The sequence below is a fragment of the Accipiter gentilis genome, chromosome 4, assembly GCF_929443795.1.
Source record: "Accipiter gentilis chromosome 4, bAccGen1.1, whole genome shotgun sequence".
Classification (NCBI taxonomy): domain Eukaryota; kingdom Metazoa; phylum Chordata; class Aves; order Accipitriformes; family Accipitridae; genus Astur; species Astur gentilis.
This window is the reverse complement of record NC_064883.1, coordinates 36,836,866-36,855,639: the sequence shown is the minus strand read 5'-3', so window position 1 is coordinate 36,855,639 and position 18,774 is coordinate 36,836,866. Positions and strand designations below refer to the sequence as shown.

The window sequence follows — 18,774 nt, the reverse complement described above, 5'->3', positions numbered from 1 at the left end:
CTGAAGGGCAAAGGAGTCCAGGAGGGATGGACATTCTTTAAGAAGGAACTCTTAATGGCTTAGGACCAGGCTATTCCCATGTGCCACAAGTTGAACCGCCGAGGAAAACAACCAGCCTGGCTGAACAGGGAGCTTTTTGCTAGGAGTCAAGAAAAAAAGGAGAGTTTATCATCTCTGGAAGAAAGGGCAGGCAACTTGGGAGGAGTACAGGGATCTTGTTAGGTCATACAGAGAGGAAATTAGAAAGGCAAAAGCTCAGCTAGAACTAAATCTGGCCACTGTTGTAAGGGACAACAAAAAATGTTTTTACAAATATGTTAACAGTAAAAAGAATCCCAAGGAGAATATTTATCCTTTAATGGATACAGAAGGGAACATTGCCACCAGAGATAAGGAAAAGGCTGAGGTACTTAATGCCTTCTTTGCCTCAGTCTTTAATAGGGAGACCAGGGTATCCTCAGGTACTCTGCCCCCTGAGCTGGAAGGCGAGGATGAAGAGCAGAATATACCCCCCCTTGATCCAGGAGGAAATAGTTAGTGACCTACTACGCCATCTGGACACTCACAGATCTATGGGACCAGATGGGATCCATCCAAGAGTACTGAGGGAACTGGCGGAGGTGCTTGCCAAGCCACTCTCCATCATCTATCCGTGATCCTGGTCAACGGGGGAGGTCCCAGAGGACTGGAGGCTTGTCAATGTGATGCCCATTTACAAGAAGGGTCAGAGGGAGGATCTGGGGAACTACAGGCCTGTCAGCCTGACCTCGGTACTGGGGAAGATTATGGAACAGTTTGTCTTGAGAGCACTCACATGGCAAGTCCGGGACAAGCAGGGGATCAGGCCCAGTCAGCATGGGTTTACGAAAGGCAGGTCCTGCTTGACCAACCTGATCTCCTTCTAAGACCAGGTGACCCACCTAGTGAATGAGGGAAAGTCTGTGGATATTGTCTACCTTGACTTCAGCAAGGCCTTTGACGCTGTCTCTCATGGCATACGCCTTGAGAAGCTGGTGTCTCATGGCTTAGACAAGCGTACTCTTCGCTGGGTGAAAAACTGGCTGGATGGAGGAGCCCAGAGGGTTGTGGTGAATGGGGTGAAATCCAGTTGGCAGAGGGTCACAAGTGGTGTTCCCCAGCGCTCAGTATTGGGACCAGTTCTGTTTAATATCTTCATCAATGATCTGGATGAGGGGATCGAGTCCACCCTCAGTAAGTTTGCAGATGACACCAAGTTGGGATGCAGGGTTGATCTGCTCAAGGGTAGGAAGGCTCCACAGAGAGATCTGGACAGGCTGGATCGATGGGCCGAGGCCAATTGTATGAGGTTCACCAAGGCCAAGTGCTGGGTCCTGCACTTGGGTCACAACAACCCCATGCAGCGCTGACGTGCGGAAAACAGGCTCCACAATCAGTGAGATTGTAAAGTAGGTATGTTCATTCAGTGCTGGGCAGCACGGGGGGTAGTCCCACAAAAGTCGTGCGTGCCCGACTCAGCGGTTTGCCTCAAGTTTTCTCAAGTTTTATACAGTCAAGTGTTACATATTCACAATACGGCTATACATATGCATGACCTATCCCCGCTTCATATTAAAATTAGCTCTGAGAGGTCATTTCCATAGTCTACCCTCTCAACTGCGCTCGTGCAGTGCCTCTTTATGGCGGTCACAGAGATGAATAGATGACTCCTCTTCATCACTGCTAATAACCTTTTTTCTTGCGCAAGCTCAGTGGTTTCTTGGTATTTACCCAAGCCGCAAGACCAGTCTTGGCTTGCTCTTGGGGCCAGCTCCTGCTTCTTATCAGGAACTGTCTCTGCCTCATTGGCTAGTTCTTGGGGCCAGCTCTTCTTATCAAGGACTGTCTCTGCCACAGCTAATTTCAACAATGTAAGCGGTAAACATCATCTTTCATCCCCTTTTATTATGTCTACTGAGATTCTTTTGATTCCCCTTGTCTCAGCGCTATGGGCTTGGGGAAGAGCAGCTGGAAAGCTGCCCGGCAGAGAAAGACCAGGAAGTGCTGGTTGACAGCCGGCTGGATATGAGCCAGCAGGGTGCCCAGGTGGGCAAGAAGGCCAACAGCACCCTGGCCTGTATCAGAAACAGTGTGGCCAGCAGGAGCAGGGAGGTGGTTGTTCCCCTGTACTCGGCACTGGTGAGGCCGCACCTCGAGTCCTGTGTTCAGTTTTGGGCCCCTCACTACAGGAAAGACACTGAGGTACGGGAGCATGTCCAGAGAAGGGCAACCAGGTTGGTGAGGGGCCTGGAGCACAAGTCTTATGAGAAGCAGCTGAGGGAACTGGGATTATTTAGTCTGGAGAAAAGGAGGCTGAGGGGAGACCTCATTGCTCTCTACAGCTACCTGAAAGGAGGTTGTAGTGAGGTGGGTGCTGGTCTCTTCTGTCAGGTGGGAGGAGATAGGACGAGAGGAAATGGCCTCAAGTTGCGGCAGGGGAGGTTTAGATTGGATATTAGGAAAAATTTCTTCACTGAAAGGGTTGTCAGACATTGGAACAGGCTGCCCAGGGAAGTGGTTGAGTCACCATCCCTGGAGGTGTTCAAAAAGCGCGTAGACAAGGTACTCCAGAACATGGTTTAGTGGGCATGGATGATGGTTGGACTTGATGATCTTGAAGGTCTTTTCCAACCTAAATGATTCTATGATTCTATGATTAAAATACAGTCAATTATAAATAGTAGAACTTAATAGAAAGCATTTTAGTTAATTCAATTGGACGCATAGGGTCTGATTATTTGGAACTTTGTATTAACTCAATAGCATCGTGCAGTCCAAGGAATCCCCTTTGCAAACTAGAATGACCTCTAGCCTGCTACAGAGTCACTGCAGTAAGTCACCCACCAAACTCCACTGACAATGCAGTGTTGCAGGGAGGCTACACAGAGGCTCTGCCTTTCCACAGCAGACTGCAGCTTGCAGTGTAGATTGCTGCTTTTCCTGAACACAGGCTCTCGGTTCCTCCAGAACCCAGTTCCTCCTCGTGGTCTGTGTAAATCCCCTTTTAGACTGTCACTCTGCCAGCTAAGGGCCGACCTCTGTCTGGGTACAACCAAATGGAACTGGAATTGGGAGCTAGATTGTTTACGCACTGCCAAGGGAAAATAACATGTCCTATAAAAGCAACCTCATTCTACAGTCTACATCCAAATTTACACACTCACATACATAAACACACACACACACACACATACCTTTTCTTTTGCTGTCTTCTAGAGTTCTTTCTTTCAAAGAGGAGGGGAAGGCAGCCAGTCTTTCTGACTCTTTCACCATCCCAGGCACTGATCTCCTTTACCTTTTCAAATGTCCCAGTTAGAAGCTCTTTGATAGAATCAGAGAAGACTGGGAGCTTTGTGCTGTATTCAAGCCTGCCTGTGGGCCAGTGGTTACGAGCTAAGAGACTCCTGCAGCCAATACTGCCTAGCATAACCATGCAGAAGTTATAATACAAGCATTTGCTTCTCTAAGCTGCTTCCTGAGTGCAGGCTCCCCTACTCTCTCCCCTCCCCAATACACTGACTTTTGCTTTTATTCTAGGGACAGACATTTCTCTAGCTACCGGAGTATGTCAGCTTTGATAGTGTTAAAATTATCCAGAATTTTTGTAAAGGATCCATGTTTTGCATTTGACAGGACTCAGACTTGCCATGGAAACCTGCTGGCACTGTTGCCAGCACTGATGGGAATTGGTCCAGTTGCCAGTGCCCCTGCTCACCCCGCAGCCTGGCTCTCCTCCACGTTCAGGCTCATCAGCCCTAAAGCAGCTCACCTGCAGATGTCAAGGTGATCTGGTTGTGGGGCCACCCAATTAGCAATGGAGGAGAGAGGGCATGCATATGGGCAAGGACACTGAAGTGCCTTGCAGTCATGTAATTGATTGGAAAAGGGTTTAGACCAATATGCAGCTCATACAGGCACACACATAAGGTAGGAGAGGATGAGCTCAGGTCTCTCAAAGGGTCAGAAGACACCTCTTGGTGATGTAGCTTCTGTGATACATATAGATGCACACAGCGGGGGACAGCTGCTCTGGTCCATGAGAGACAGCAAAACAGCACTCCACCCTTTGTCCCTACGCTGCCCCATGAGGTGCCACCTCTCCTCCACGTGTGCTTGCTTCCCTCGCTGGCCCCACCAGCAACACACCACTGCCAGTCTCGCCCCAGTATGTCTCTTCCCTGGGCCCATTCCCATGGCAGGAGCAGCCTCGAACTTTCGCTTTCTGTGCAATACAATTCAGTTTTAATTACATTGTTGAGGAGCCCTGAGCTGCCAAAGCAGGAGGACCATTTTCAGTTTTGAAAATCTGGTTTATGAGTGCATCAGATTTTCTAAAAAATATACATGACAGATATATGAATAGATGCAGATCTTTTAGGAAGGAAATACATGATATATGGTGTTCCCTCTACAGAAAAGATTTCATAGCTTTCCTTTGTTCTAGCTCCATTACACTGTACTTCCAACAGATCCCTGGACAATGAATTTAAGCAAAACATAGTAAGTCAAAAATAGCTGCTGGCCATGGAGTTGTTGACATACACCTGGGTCTGCTCTATGTGTGTGCCATTCTCACACCCCTGTAAGCACATCTAGGTTGCATAAGCTACATATTCCTCAGTGGATTATCTCATGTAGGGGCTGGTTTTCTTTGACATGTGTGTCTTACAGCTGTTGAATTAAAAAATGAAATATTAACTTAGCCACATCCTACAGTATAGCCCTGACCCACTGAATCAGTAAGAAAACTGCATCATTTTACACATATTTTTTGAAACATAAATAACAGTATTTCTCTGCAAAACTTTTAAAATTTTTATTCTCTGATTCCTCTTCAGTCCATTATGGTGTTATTAACTACTATTATCTCTAATAGCATAAAGATGTAAACGCTTATTTGTTCACAGCTTTATACATAACATATCTCAGAGAAGGCATTAGGTATGTGACATTAAAAACTGAAAACAGAAAAGAACGGAAGAGCAAAACCAGAAGTATAGTGAATTACAGTATGAAAAGGAGATCTATTTACACCCATTATCTATACAACTTCATAGTCTGTACATTTTGTAAAAAATAATCACATTCATTTACATCATCTTTAAATTTTACTCTACTTGACAGATAAAAAGTTACTGAGAAAGATGACAAAAGAGAATTTCAAAGCAATAATCATACTAATGTGCCAGGAAATAACAGCTGCAGGTTATCATAAACTTATTAGAGTGCTTTGGGGAATAAAGAGGGTTGGGACATATCAGTCACTGGTTTAACTGACAATGGAAATGTTACTGATTTACTTAGGTTTAACTACATACTCTTATCATTTGGCAGAACCAGGTTCACCACAGTGTGGTTAAACCATATCACAGAATGCTCCTTTTAAACGTTATCCTGATGTACTCTCATAACATACATGTTAGAACACATTATTTATTTATTTATTCATCAACAGAATAGCACTGCATACTAACCTCTGCTATTTGGTTATGTCAGGGTAGTACCGACAGCCCACAGCTTATACAGGCACTCATGGTAACATGAAGGTACTTTTGTTAGTAAAAGTATTTCCTGTATCACTATGCAGAGACAGTAATTGCTTGAACAATAACCCTTATATACATAGCAGCTTTCTCTACAGGTTACTTGCCGGTTCTTCCTTTTTATCAGATGCATTTAATGCTTGATTTTTCATTAGAGATGTCTGAAAAAATGCTCTATAAAGTGAATTTTTATTTTATTCACAATCGCTTTGCTGAAGTGGACAAATTCACAGTCAACAGATGTTTTTTAGAGCTCACAAAAATAGGAGACAACTAATGCAAATGACTCATCTTAGTCCTTCCGCACGGAGTGTGAGACTTGCACTTGGCAATGCCTTATTTCATAAAGCCATCCCTGACAGATTCCCTGGTTTGCTAAGGGTCTATACGTGTTGCTTTCCCCTTCATCATGTTAAAGGCAGAGGGAAGCCTGTCTGGGGTGCATCAGCCCATGAAGTAGATGCTACAGAGTGCGGCAGGCTGCCTCCAACTTGACCGAGAAGGCTTTTTGTAGTGCTTTTTGCCACCAATTAGTTATTGCTGCTACAGTACGATTCCAACGTATGCTTAAACTGGGTAATTCCTCAGCTGGCTCCCTGCAACACCCATCACCAGGCCATTCAGGTGCAATCTGTTGGGCTCTCATGCACTCCAGCATGCAGTGCATGGACTACTTAAATACATGTCAAATTGTTAAAATTTCATGAAAGCCAGCACTGCTTTCAGTGGCTAAAAGGTTGCTCTCCATATGTCTAAGGTTATTTTGAAAAGCACATTAATGCACTTGACCCAGACACCAAGGCCAACATATTTTAAAAAGGTACTAATTTACATGGCAAAAAACATGCCAGCAATAATCTCATTGCATGTCACTAGCCAGTTCCTGGTCAGTTAAAATGCCTGTGTAAAGTCAAAGATTTCAAAGGTGTGACCAGGTGAGCTGCAAGTGGGAGTGAGAAATATGGTCAATGGTGTGTGCACTCCTGGAGGAGGAGATACTGCAATATTTTCTTTGCTTCTCTTGGCCGAAGCTATTAGGAATGGAATGGGGCACAGAAGAGAATCAGGAAGAGTATTTGAAAAAAATGCCTCACTGTCAGAATTTGAAATATTTGATGTTTAGTTTCTCAGAAAGGAAATCAAGACATGATTTAAGGAGTGATTTTGAAGAGACTTCACATCATAAAGAAAAATTCTGGTAGTCTAAAGCACTTTGTTTTAGCTTTTGACCCCTCTACAAAAGACAAAAAGCCAAACACCTAACCCAAAACAAGAAACAGTTGTTGAAAGCTGAAGCCAGGCAAATCAGAACAGGACATAAGGCTATTGGCTTTATCATGGAAGGCAGTCAGCCACAGAGACACTCTACCAAATGAACTGAGGGATCCTCCATTGCCTGAACTTTTGAATCAACCTGCACATTTCTTGCAGGGGTAACTTTGGCCAGCCCAAGTTACTTGGCTTACAAAGGAGTAACTGGGTAATATTAGCCAGATAACTGAATGGCCTCTTCTGGAGAGATTAATTTTACCTAATTTTAGACGTAGAGTGAGAAATCTAAGTACTAGCCAGCTACCCTGGACTCATTTTATAGTAAGTATAGAGAAGAAGGTGATTCAGCTTACCTACTTTGGGTGCCCAGCTGAACATGGGATGAATCATCTTCAGCTAGTGCCTATTTCTCTATGATGACTATGGAAGGCACTTAAAAAGAGTCTTTAGCTTAGACACAGACATCCGGCTTTTAGATACTGAAACTAGGGCAGATGAATTTCACCCGAGTTTATTGAGCACCTAGCTGAAATCGACTCTGCAGAGGAAAATTTAAGTCAGCACTCGCTATATATTTAAATTTTGATCATGGTTAGTAACGGGAGTAATCTGCCACTGTGTCCCTCAGGCATCAGCAGAAGCTAATGCTGATAAAAATCACTCAGAATGAATGGTGCTGCCCTGGCAGCTCCAAGGAAAGTACAACAAATAACCACAATATGCGAGTGACTTGTATTACCATTCTTGTTCAGTAGCTTTACATGATGCGCTACTGGCTTTTCAGTGGGGACAAAAAGACAGTTTCCTGCTCTGAAGACTTTACAACTCAGTCTGGACCCTGATGCAACCAAAGGGAGAAAGGCAGTAAAGGAATAAAGGGAGGAGCGCTGCGTGACAAGGCCGTGCTGGGAAACCATATGCTTCTCTTGCTGCCTCTACCTCCTCCCCTGATGCTGCTAGGACTGAGTGAGAACTAGGTTTAGAGATGACAGGTGGCCAAATGATGTTTTCTTGCATTGTTCTTTAGACTCAGAGTCACCACAGCACAAAGCAGGAGCATTTAACTCCACCTCCCTGTGCAAAATGCAATGAAAGACAAAGCCATGAGAAACTACCTTGTTTCTGGGTGTTGTAAAGATGCAAAACATTGATCAAGCACTAGATTTGTCAAACTGTTCTGCAGCATTTATATACATTTTAATATGATGTGTATCGGTGCGTGAAAAGGCAGCTGAAAGTCAAACAGGTGATGATGGGGTTGATGCTGTAACTTTCCATAAAATTATTTAGAAATCATAATTTTCTGGGAGTGAAAACAAGTGAGCACAGTGCCCTCTGGGCCTTTACTGACATGAAATGCTTGCACAAGGCATTAGGATGTTAAACCGTCTCACAGAAAACATATTTTCTGTATTTAGATTCTATGATTTTTAATAGAGGGATAAGGTTCTAAAAAATAATGCATTTTTCACTGGTTTGAAAGAAAAATATATGCAGCACCTCTCTCCCTCGTATGCCATTCTTTGCATGCCCACATAGTCCTTTACAAACCTAGTGATACCATCTATGTTCTCCCACTGGTGCAACTTCATTGTCTCAAATGGCATTACTCCCTACATGAAAAGCAGAATCAAGTCCAAATGCATCTGCGCCCTGTTAAAGGAAACTATGCTGTTTCATTGCAACTTAAAATGTATTTTCTTATTTAAGCTTTTCTGTTTTATAATTCAGAAATCATTAAAATGCAGATTTTCTCCATGCTCACCTAATCAGAACAAAGATAGTTTTCTCCAGGATACAATGAATTATAAACATGTATAACTGGTAATGCATCATGCAGAACAGACTGATGGAACTGATTGCTTGACATCTCTATTTCTATACCATCATTCTGTTTGTGTGCCAACTCACTCAAAGAACCTCCTTTGAACATAAAGATGAGTATGCTTGAATGCTTGTTCTACCCTAGAAATTTGGGGAAAAAAATACATCCTGAAAGTCACATCTCAGGCAGCTAAGCAGTCCCAATGCCACTTCAGACAAAGAAGCCTGAATTTATTTACGTATAGGAGCAGCCCCCAAAGCTCCAATGTGTCTTCACATATTTGCAGTTGAGTTTGTTGATAAGGTTGTTCAGAGACCCCGGAATAATAATAAAGTTTAGCAGTGGTTTCTGAGTCTAAAGCCTTTGGGAATATATTTGGTTTAAATACATGTGTAGGGGTGTATCTTTAGACCCTATGGGGCTGTCATTGGGTAGCCTACTTCACTCCAGAATCTCATAATTACTGCACCAAGTGAGAGCAGAAAACACCCTGAATGACTGAAGGTGATCAATAGCTTTTTTAAAGTAAAATTTGGCAAAGTAAAAATTCATCAAGTGATTATTGTTTAACTCGAATGATTCCTACTCTATAAAGGCTGGTGTCATGTAATACTCACAGGTACCTGTTCTGCAGTACTCATGTGAACCACAGGGCCTTTTCTGTCCTTGGTTTGACATAACTTTGCATCACTCCAGGGTAATCCCATTAAAATAAATTGTATTTGACTGATAGATTTATAAATAGATAAATTGATTAAATCAAACCAAGAGGTGTATGGACACTTTGATGGCTGTCAACAACATTCCCAGTCCTGGTAATATTTTCAAGAATGTACATGTATGCCTGCCAAGACATGCCCTTGCTGCTGTTCTTCCCTTTCCCCGGCAATGTTATGGACCTTAGGTTCTGCTAGCTCCATACAATCTGTTATCTGAAATACCAGGGCAATTTGCTTTCATGGATCAGAGGTACTCATGCAAATATATATTATTCCCACTTGCTATTTAGAGTGGACATGATTAAACATGACATGGGAAGTAAACATCATTGGGTTTATTTCTTTTAAAGAGTGCAAATGTTCTGTGTGTATTTATAAGAATCTGTCAGTTCTATGTCATTTTTTTTTTTTTACAAAGTGTCTACATAAGAGGCTTGGCGCTGTTAAGAATTCCTTCTATTTATGCCTTTTATGGTAATTTTTAAGGATTATGTCTAATTATTTTTGCTGGAGTCATGGTCAGGAGTAAATTTTAAATCAGCTCAGTTGATAGCTACAGAATAGAATTAAGCTGAAAGAATTTACATTATTCCTTAAATGGTAGTTGTAACTTTATTGCAATATTCCTTGTTTTAGCTGCCAACTATGTAGTTCTAGAGACATATTTCAATGAAAATATGATATAAAAATGATATTTTCTATGGGTAATACGCTGTCCGAGGCTGTTTATCCTATGCCAGACTGCTCTAGCAAAAAAGCACCTCTTCAGAAAATTGTTTAATAAAAGATCAACACAAATCTCTAATTTTAAACAGAAGAGAATAACTGGTGATTACAATAGCACTACTGGAAGATGCTGTTTTAATCAAAACTATTACAGTAGCCTTTTCTGTATGGACTGCAAAGGTAGCCCTACTTTCTGCATGTAAACATAAAACCAGGCACTTTTGAAAGGAAGAACAGGATTGGGATCAAACTGTGTAGAAAGTAATCTTTGAAATTTATACAATTAGCTGAGAAGTACTACCTTTTTCCCCTCTGTTTAAATAATGTTAATGATTTCCTGGATTAGCACACTAAACTCCCAGTGCGGTTAATTATAGTCTTACATTTCTTTATTTTATTTTCCATAATTAGGAAAGAATTTCCTAATCCTTAAGGAAAGAAATGTTTCCTTAAGTATAAATAAAGTGTGAGAAATTTTCTTGCTTCCCATCTTAACCTTTTCAATGTGTACCAAAGCAGTCTGCATTGAACAGGATACCATACATCTATCTTGTAGATGTGTCGGAGGGTAAAGGGACCATTACAGTAAATGAGTTTTTGAATAGTCATGGCTAGTAAACAGCAAGAGAACATCACAATTAATATGAATACCATTAAAAAAACCCAGAAAGCATCCACGGGGCAGGTGTTTCTGCTACTAACTGGTTGGCTGCACAAACCAATTTCCCAAATACCAACATGTAGAAAAGCAAAGCACTAAACTGTACATTTTATAAAATATCACATCAAGCTGCATAATGAATGATATATCCCACAGTTTTTCATGGTTTGGGGGACCTAGCTGATTTATATCATGGTGGTCTCTGTCTGCATAAATGACTGAGCCCTTGAATTCCGGTGGAGATGAGAAATGCTTTCTGATCCATTTCGAGAAATCGAAGAGCTGTGGAGTCCGTAATCTCTGCCTGCTGTCTGCTTCCAGCACAAACTCCGCCATTTTCTTTTCAGCTCCCCTTGCACCTGTGTTAAAAACAAAATGCAGACGATGAGCTGAAAATGTTCTTTTATGTGAGGAACTTTTCTGCATTTATTTGCTGTCAGATGGGGACCTCTAGGAATAGAGTCATAGAATGGTTTGGGTTGGTAGGGACTTTCAAAGACCATCTAGTCCAACTGCCCTGCCACAGGCAGGGACACCTTCCACTAGGCCAGGTTGCTCAAAGCCCCATCCAGCCTGGCCTTGAACACTTCCAGGGATGGGGCAGCCACCACCTCTCTGGGCAACCTCTTCCAGTGCCTCACCACCCTCACAGTGAAGAACTTCTTCCTTACATCTGATCTAAATCTACCCTCTTTCAGTTTAAAGCCATTTCCCCTTGTCCCATCACTACATGCCCTTGTAAAGAGTCCCTCTCCAGCTTTCTTGTAGGTCCCCTTTAGGTACGGGAAGGTAAGGTCATCCCAAAGCCTTCTCTTCTCCAGGCTGAACAATCCCAACTCTCTCAGCCTGTCTTCATTAGAGAGGTGTTCCAGCCCTCTGATAATTTTTGTGGCCGTCCTCTGGACTCACTCTAACAGGTCCATGTCACTCTTGTACTGTGGACAATCACCTCTCTCAACCTAGTGGCCATGCATCTTTTGATGCAGGATACAATTGGCTTTCTCAGCTGCAAGCACACGTTGCCGGCTCATGTCCGATTTTTTATCCCCTAGTATCCCCAAATCCTTCTCAGCAGGGCTGCTCTCAATCCATTCATCCCCCAGTCTGTATTGGTATTGGGGATTGCCCCAGCACAGGTGCAGGACCTTGCACTTGGCCTTGTTGAACCTCATGAGGTTCGCATGGGTCCACTCCTCAAAGCCTGTCAAGGGTCCCTCTGGATGGCATCCCTTCCCTCTAGAGTATCAAATCAGTTTTTACAAAGATTACAAAACTGAGGCAAAGACTGGGTCTGCACTGTCTGTAAGGAGATGCCCCAAGGCCTCTTTCAAAATCAGTTTTGTATCACTTGTGCTGCAACATTAGCTTTTGGTATCTAGCTATTAATCACACATACTTAAAACATAGAATCAAATGATAGCCCAAAATCAGGCATCTCATGAATATCAAAGACCAGAATAGCACTCAGGAGACCTGAATGTCAATTCCCTGTGCAAGCAGGTGTCTTCTTCAGACAGATTCCTCCTGTCAGACTCTGTTTAAGGTATATTCTACCTTGAAAAAATGGCTGACATCAAAAGGAATTCCTTGCATCTTCTTCAGTTGAGATTAGGAAAGCTGCTACATGCTGAGCATTCCTGAAAATCTGCTGCTGTTCTGGGGGTTAGATTCTGTCAGAAGATTACTCCTAAATACTTACTAAATGGTGTTTCAAGTTTTGGATACATTTCTAGACCTGTTGCACCTCACTTGCACAATCCACATTGCTTCTAACAGAGCTAAAATTAGATCACATTAAGTAATAGAAGACACACTTACTAACATCTTGGTTTGCAAGGTATTAGATTTCAAACAGGTCTTAACTCTTCACCCAAATACACTGATTTCTCCTGTTGCATAGAAACTGCCACATATATATTTTATAAATAGGAATGCAAACATCTTCTAAAATAGCTTCATGTTTCAGAGTGGAATTATAAGGGTACTTATACATTTGCTGAAAACAATATTTAACATCCTCAGTAGGAAAGGTGAGACTTACTTCACTGTTCAAAAAACAATACAGGACTGCAACAATCAACCCCTGGAAAGAGACAATATTCCTTAGTTAGTAGGCAGCACCAACCTAGGCCAATAAATCTTCTTTTGAATAAAAACTGTAAAATTTACCTGAAAAGATCCCAAACACAACTCAAAGATTATTTTATAAGTATTGGAACTGCGGTCAGGAAAGAGAGCAAACACTGTATAGTGAACTCCAAATAGTGGAATAAGCAACAATGTGGATTTTGCAAGTCTCCTGGGTAAATAAAAGAGAAAAAGCTGGAGTTTAACGATAAGCTCTTGTTTTACTAAGATAAGAACCTGATGCAATGTCATTTACATAAACATCATATGACTTCAGATTTATAAACAGTCTTACCAAGAGACATCTATTGCAAATTGTTTTCCTTTCAGTCTTGCTATGATATTAGGCACATAGTAACCTCATAAATTAAGGTGTGCAATTCCATGTAATACTTGATCTTGCTGATGTTGCATTCTTCCAAAAGCTGGTAAAAGGCTGCATGGCCTCTCTAAACCAAAAGACCCTTTTCCAGTTGCCCTCTGGACAGCAGCAGGGTGTAGGACCTGCCCACTGCTGTGTCTCTTTGACACACATCCAGTTCCCATCCTGGTTTCATGGCACAGTTTGAGGGTGGGGTTTTACTGTGTTACTCCACATTGAACAAAGTGTCATGAGCTGCCACCAGATCTCTCAAGGTATTTTTGCCCTGGCATAAAGCGTTCAGAGTGGAAAGGAATAATGCCTTCCTGCAAAGTCACACTGGCAGATCCTCTTGTATCGAAGGTAAAATCCCTCTTTTGAAATGAATTGATGTTAATTTCCTTTAAATTTGCAACTGTATGGTTACCCTGTACATTGCTCATGCATAGTATGCAAACAGTACCTAGGAAATGTAATCCAGCATAATTTCAACTGTGAGATTTTCATGAGCAATTTCAGATTCACCCTCAAATACTAAAATCTCATAACTATACTGATGGTATTAAGCATATACCATTAACTAATTTTTAATGTTGTCAATTACATTTTAGCACAAGACACTACTGAAGTTAAGGAAGGAGAAATTTTAATTATTAAGGAAGAGCAGCTCTGACAAACTGCCTGTGAAACCACTGAAATGATGAATTGCCAATTATCCCTTATCTGTCACTTATTTCACTCTAATAACATCAGTTTTATATATTATACAGGGCTAGTCATGCATGATTATGGATGTCTGGTATCAGATAAAATTCAAGAAGTGATAATGTTGAGTCCCATAATTCATCACTGTCTTGATGAATGTAACTTGATTCAACAATGAAAGGATGCTGTTGTGAATTCACCTATTTTAACAGAAAAGTCAAGGTATTTCAAGCAGTTTTATTTTTTCTGTGTCAGTCTTCATGGCCTTCCTTTGTTCATAATGTCCCAGAGGCTGCATCTGTTTATGTGGAAATAATCAGTTCTGACAGCAAAGTCTCTCAAGAATAGTAAACTACTCATATCCAAAGGTGATACCAGTAAACTGGACAAATAGTATTTCCTTAGCAGAAGAAATTAATTTACAACTGCAGGAGATGACGATGGCAGCAAATTTCCTGGTTTCCCAAGTGAAACGGAAAACTGATTTTATTTGAATTTAACCTTACCCACTGCCAAAGTAAAATCAGCAACAAAAAGGATGGAACCAGGTACAAGCAAGTGGGACAGAGGAAGGGAAGAAAAATGGTGACTTGCATGAGTAGTATTAATTTTAGACTCCTATTTCACTTTCACTCCATTCTTGTTTTAATAATTTTTGTCTAGCAGATGTTACTTTCTCTATACTGCACTTACATTTTAGTGAAGGAAAAGGACAGACAAAATAGCTTTATTCTTCTCTGTATTTTAGAAAATACATTTGCATTTTGAAAAACAAGCCTTCCAGACCTTTAATTTGGTCTGTAGATGTAGTATTTCTTGAGGAGGTTAATCTACTGTTCCCATGGGTATTGGCTAAAGACCATCCAGTCCAAACTTAATCAGGTAATCAAATGCTAAATGCAAAGAATTCACAGAGCTGAATAATGAAGGAAAAGGTTGCTATTAATGAACATTTTATACTATGAAGCGCTACAGTAAACTGTGAAAAATGATGGGATTGATAGGAAGGGAATGCCTCATTCTCATAAAATACATAAAAAACCACACAGAAACTAAGAAAAGTTCCTGTCACAAGAAGTAAACTTGAGGGGATTTCCTGCCCATAGGCCAGTCATTGTGCTAAATAATAATGTGGCAACTGCATAATTTCATCCAGGTTGGTTTGGTTGTCCTACATGTTTAGTTAATTCAAGCAGCAAACACAAAAAAAAAACCCTTGCAGCTCTGTGAAGCAAAGCCTTATGTCAATCTAGTTGTGTCACCTTTTCCGTGGCACATCAGAATTTTTCACTTTTTGCATCAAATGTGTCACCTTGTTTACAAAACACAGAAGGTCCTAGTTCTCTTGGCTTTAAAGATATGCTTTACTTTAGCACACCATGTTTTATCTGCTTTTAGGACAGGAATTCAGTAATTTTTAAATGAACAAAAGGAGTTATCCAGGAGCACATTTTCAAAGACCACTTGCATTGTTCTGAATTTTCAGTGTTCGTGTTAGTTTTTGTCACTGAAATATCATATTAACATCCTGAAGTGTCAAACTCAATGTCTATATCTGGGCTTTAAAATACGACCTACTACAACAGACCCTTGATTCTGGATTACAGTATTCAGCAGCTATTACAAGAAACAACAATAACTGATACGGCAATATAATAAAGAACAAAACCAATTTTAGCAATGTATTTAAGTTGCCCCCAACATTCCTTGATTCTAAAGCTGTGGAAACAATGGATGTTAGGATTCGATGTTCAAACCAAAATACAAAAGAAGAAGGCCTAAACAGAAATGAAGTTTGTCTAAATCAGAAACACTTGTTTTCCTCTAGAAGAATAAAGATGCTATTTTAAATCAACATAAAACTTTATATTTCATTTTTTTAATTTTTGGGAACAACGTAACTTCTTTCAGTTCTTAAAATATATGTAAATATTACAACAAAAACTATTTTAGAAATGAAAAATTAGAAGAAAATGTTTTTAAGGAGGTTGACACAAAGTGTTTTGATCTTGAAACCTTTGTTATGTTGAAATGAAATATTTATACATGAAAAGGAAGATATTACTCCCCATATTTTTTGTATCAGCATATTAATACATGGATTAAACTCAAATTCAAGAATAGCTTGTTGTTCTTTATGAAATGCATTATTTTTTATTGAGTTTCGTGTCTGACAAAAAAAATATATGTTCACCTCTATTTCAGCATAGTGATAAGAGCTTTGTTAAACCATATCTAAAAGTACTTCTGAATTAAATGTTAATTATGGTATCACAGCAATTGTTGGTAGCAGGTTTCAGCAGAGGAAATCTTACAGACATTATTTTGGTTCTTTATATAAAATATCTAAATATATGACTCACTTGTACTGTGACTGGTCATTTCCTCCAACATCTGGAGATCTTAACTTCTGCAGTAAAATTCTTATAATACTAATGAAAAGTATAAAATTCACCTGCAAAGAAAACAAATATAATGGTGATTTCTGACTTCTCCACTCAGTATGGAGCACAAGGAAATGCTTATCAAGTCAGACAAATCAACTCAGCAGTGGGTGCTGTGTACCTCCTGCCAGAACACATCCAGCCCCACACTGTCAAACCTATTGTCTGTTTTCCACCTCACTAGGTTTGTTACGTCCAGCACACCTCTGCATGGCCACCAGTTCTAGTCTGGCTGGCAAAAGGCTTTGAAGCTGCCAGTTGTCAGAAATGCCCTCCTTCCAAAATCTCAGCTGAAGACAGGCTTCCTAGCAGGATAGGACACTGGATGTGATTTGGTGTAATCAAGCATTGTCCTAAATCATCATGTGGATTCATGACTGGAAGCCCAAAGGAAAATGTCAGTCCCATACACAGTTTTGACCCTCTCTTGCCTCTCACCTTGACTTTTAATATTTTCTGTCTGAATTAGGGGAAGAGAAGATTTTTGCACAGGTGATGTGTCCACTCCAATCAAGCATAGAAAGGGCCTCTCACAAGTATCTGTCTTGGGTAGTGATGCAGACATTATCACTGAAGGAACTGAATCCTTCCAGTTTAATTCTCGTGACAGCCCTCTGAGATAGAACAGTAGTATTATTTCATATAAAGGCACTTGCATAAAAAAAGTTATAATCAGACCCCGATCAACCTAGCAATTAAGTATAAAACTCAGTAGATCCTAAGTCTCGCTCCCATTATTTCTTCATCCTTGGTTTTTGACATCTTGTGTTCACCAGCCCGTCTGGCGTCAGACTGGTGCGGTCTAGAAAACTGCACACTAAATATAGCATGCCCGTACTAAAGTGAGGGAACACTTGGAATCCACACCTTCACGGCAACAATGTGAGCTAAAATCTACAGCTACAGCTACATAAACAGCTGCATGAAATGCACACATTTTAGATGAAATCAACCTAGAGAAAAATTTCTATCACTGTGAAAATGAGCATTTTATTGTTTATAACTAATGCCATCTGAAAGGACAAAATCAGGAGGTCGGGTACGCAACCAGAGAGGGCCTTCCTCACGGCTATAAGTCTTCAGTCTCTGCCTTGCTGTGTTGCTGTAACTCTTCTTTTTCCATTCTTAACAATTTGGCTGGACGCTTTTCAAGTTCAATGAATTTCTGTGTCTTCTCTGACATACCCAGTACAATTTGTGACGTTAATAAATAAATCATGATCATAGCAACTACATGCCTCTCTGTATTTAATATTTTGTTTGAAATGACAGGTGAAGGAAAGTGACAGAAACTGACAGGGATTAAGTAAAAAATTAGGAAAATTATATCTAATATTTTTGAAAAAAGAAGAATAAAAAAGAAATGTTAAAAAAAATATAGGCCTTTACTGAATTTAACATACATTTTTCAGGCAGATGATGACTTAGAAGTTTTTCTTCATGCAAGTCTCCTATAAAGTAACAGGCAGAAGCCTGGTATTACTGATTGTAACTACAGACTTACCACAGCAGAGTGTACAAACCAAGGGATACACATTTAGTTTGCCATAGGCACTGAAGCCAGTATTAGTGGACAAGGAGACAGCTTCCATTTCATTGTGTATTTGTTAGCCACAAAATAGGAGAAGGAAAAATCTTTAGTTTATATTTGCAAAGGGATTGGCAGAATAATTTCTCATTCTTCACAGGCACCCCTAGTTTCTACTGTAACAGAATAAACTGTAATCCATTTGGTTTCTGAAGCATCAAAACACCTGCAAAACTACACTCAGGTGACTGACATTCGTGACTGACATTCATGTATTTCTTCTACGTCTGTTTTCAAACACACACCTTTCTATCTTTAAGCACAATCTTGGGTTCATGAAAACCATACATTCTTGTCTGGAGTTTGTAACACTCCTTGGCACTACTGAACTTGTAAATCCAGCCAGCTGAAACTGGATATTAAGATCTAAAGGTGGCAACTGCCACTGACTTACTACAGTGGAGCAAATGAATTTCTCTAAGATTATTATTGAATTGATCATTTGTCAAAATCCTTTAAAGTATATATCTGATTTAGAATAGCATGTTTCAATAAAATATGAAACAAGTACTGCCCTGGAATTTTACTTTTAGTATTGTAGCTTTTCAGTCCCATAAAATCGTTTGGGCATAATGTCTGTAAATAAACCAGAGTATGTATACTGTTCAATGAACATCCAAGAACAGGAACATGAGAAACTAACGTGAATGCAGAGAAACTGCAAGAAAGTGATGACAAATGATGCCTCTTTAGTGGAGTAACAGCAAGATGCTGCTGGTACTCGTTTCTACTGGTTGACTTCTTCTGACAATAAGTTTTTGAGTCTAAACATGGAGCCTGAGCAT

At 40.4% G+C, this 18,774-nt stretch overlaps 1 protein-coding gene across 1 annotated transcript in view; it reads right to left on the bottom strand.

The window, feature by feature from the left end:
* Window positions 1-9,697: 9,697 nt before the first annotated feature.
* VIPR2 (vasoactive intestinal peptide receptor 2) overlaps window positions 9,698-18,774 on the bottom strand; it is a 61,276-nt gene continuing 52,199 nt past the window's right edge. The window contains exons 10-13 of the mRNA XM_049798264.1: window positions 16,321-16,412; window positions 12,934-13,063; window positions 12,806-12,847; window positions 9,698-11,123 (exon numbers count right to left, since the gene is read on the bottom strand). Of these exons, the coding sequence (XP_049654221.1) occupies window positions 10,950-11,123; window positions 12,806-12,847; window positions 12,934-13,063; window positions 16,321-16,412 (438 nt within the window). The 3' untranslated portion in view covers window positions 9,698-10,949. The remainder of the gene's footprint in view (window positions 11,124-12,805; window positions 12,848-12,933; window positions 13,064-16,320; window positions 16,413-18,774) is intronic.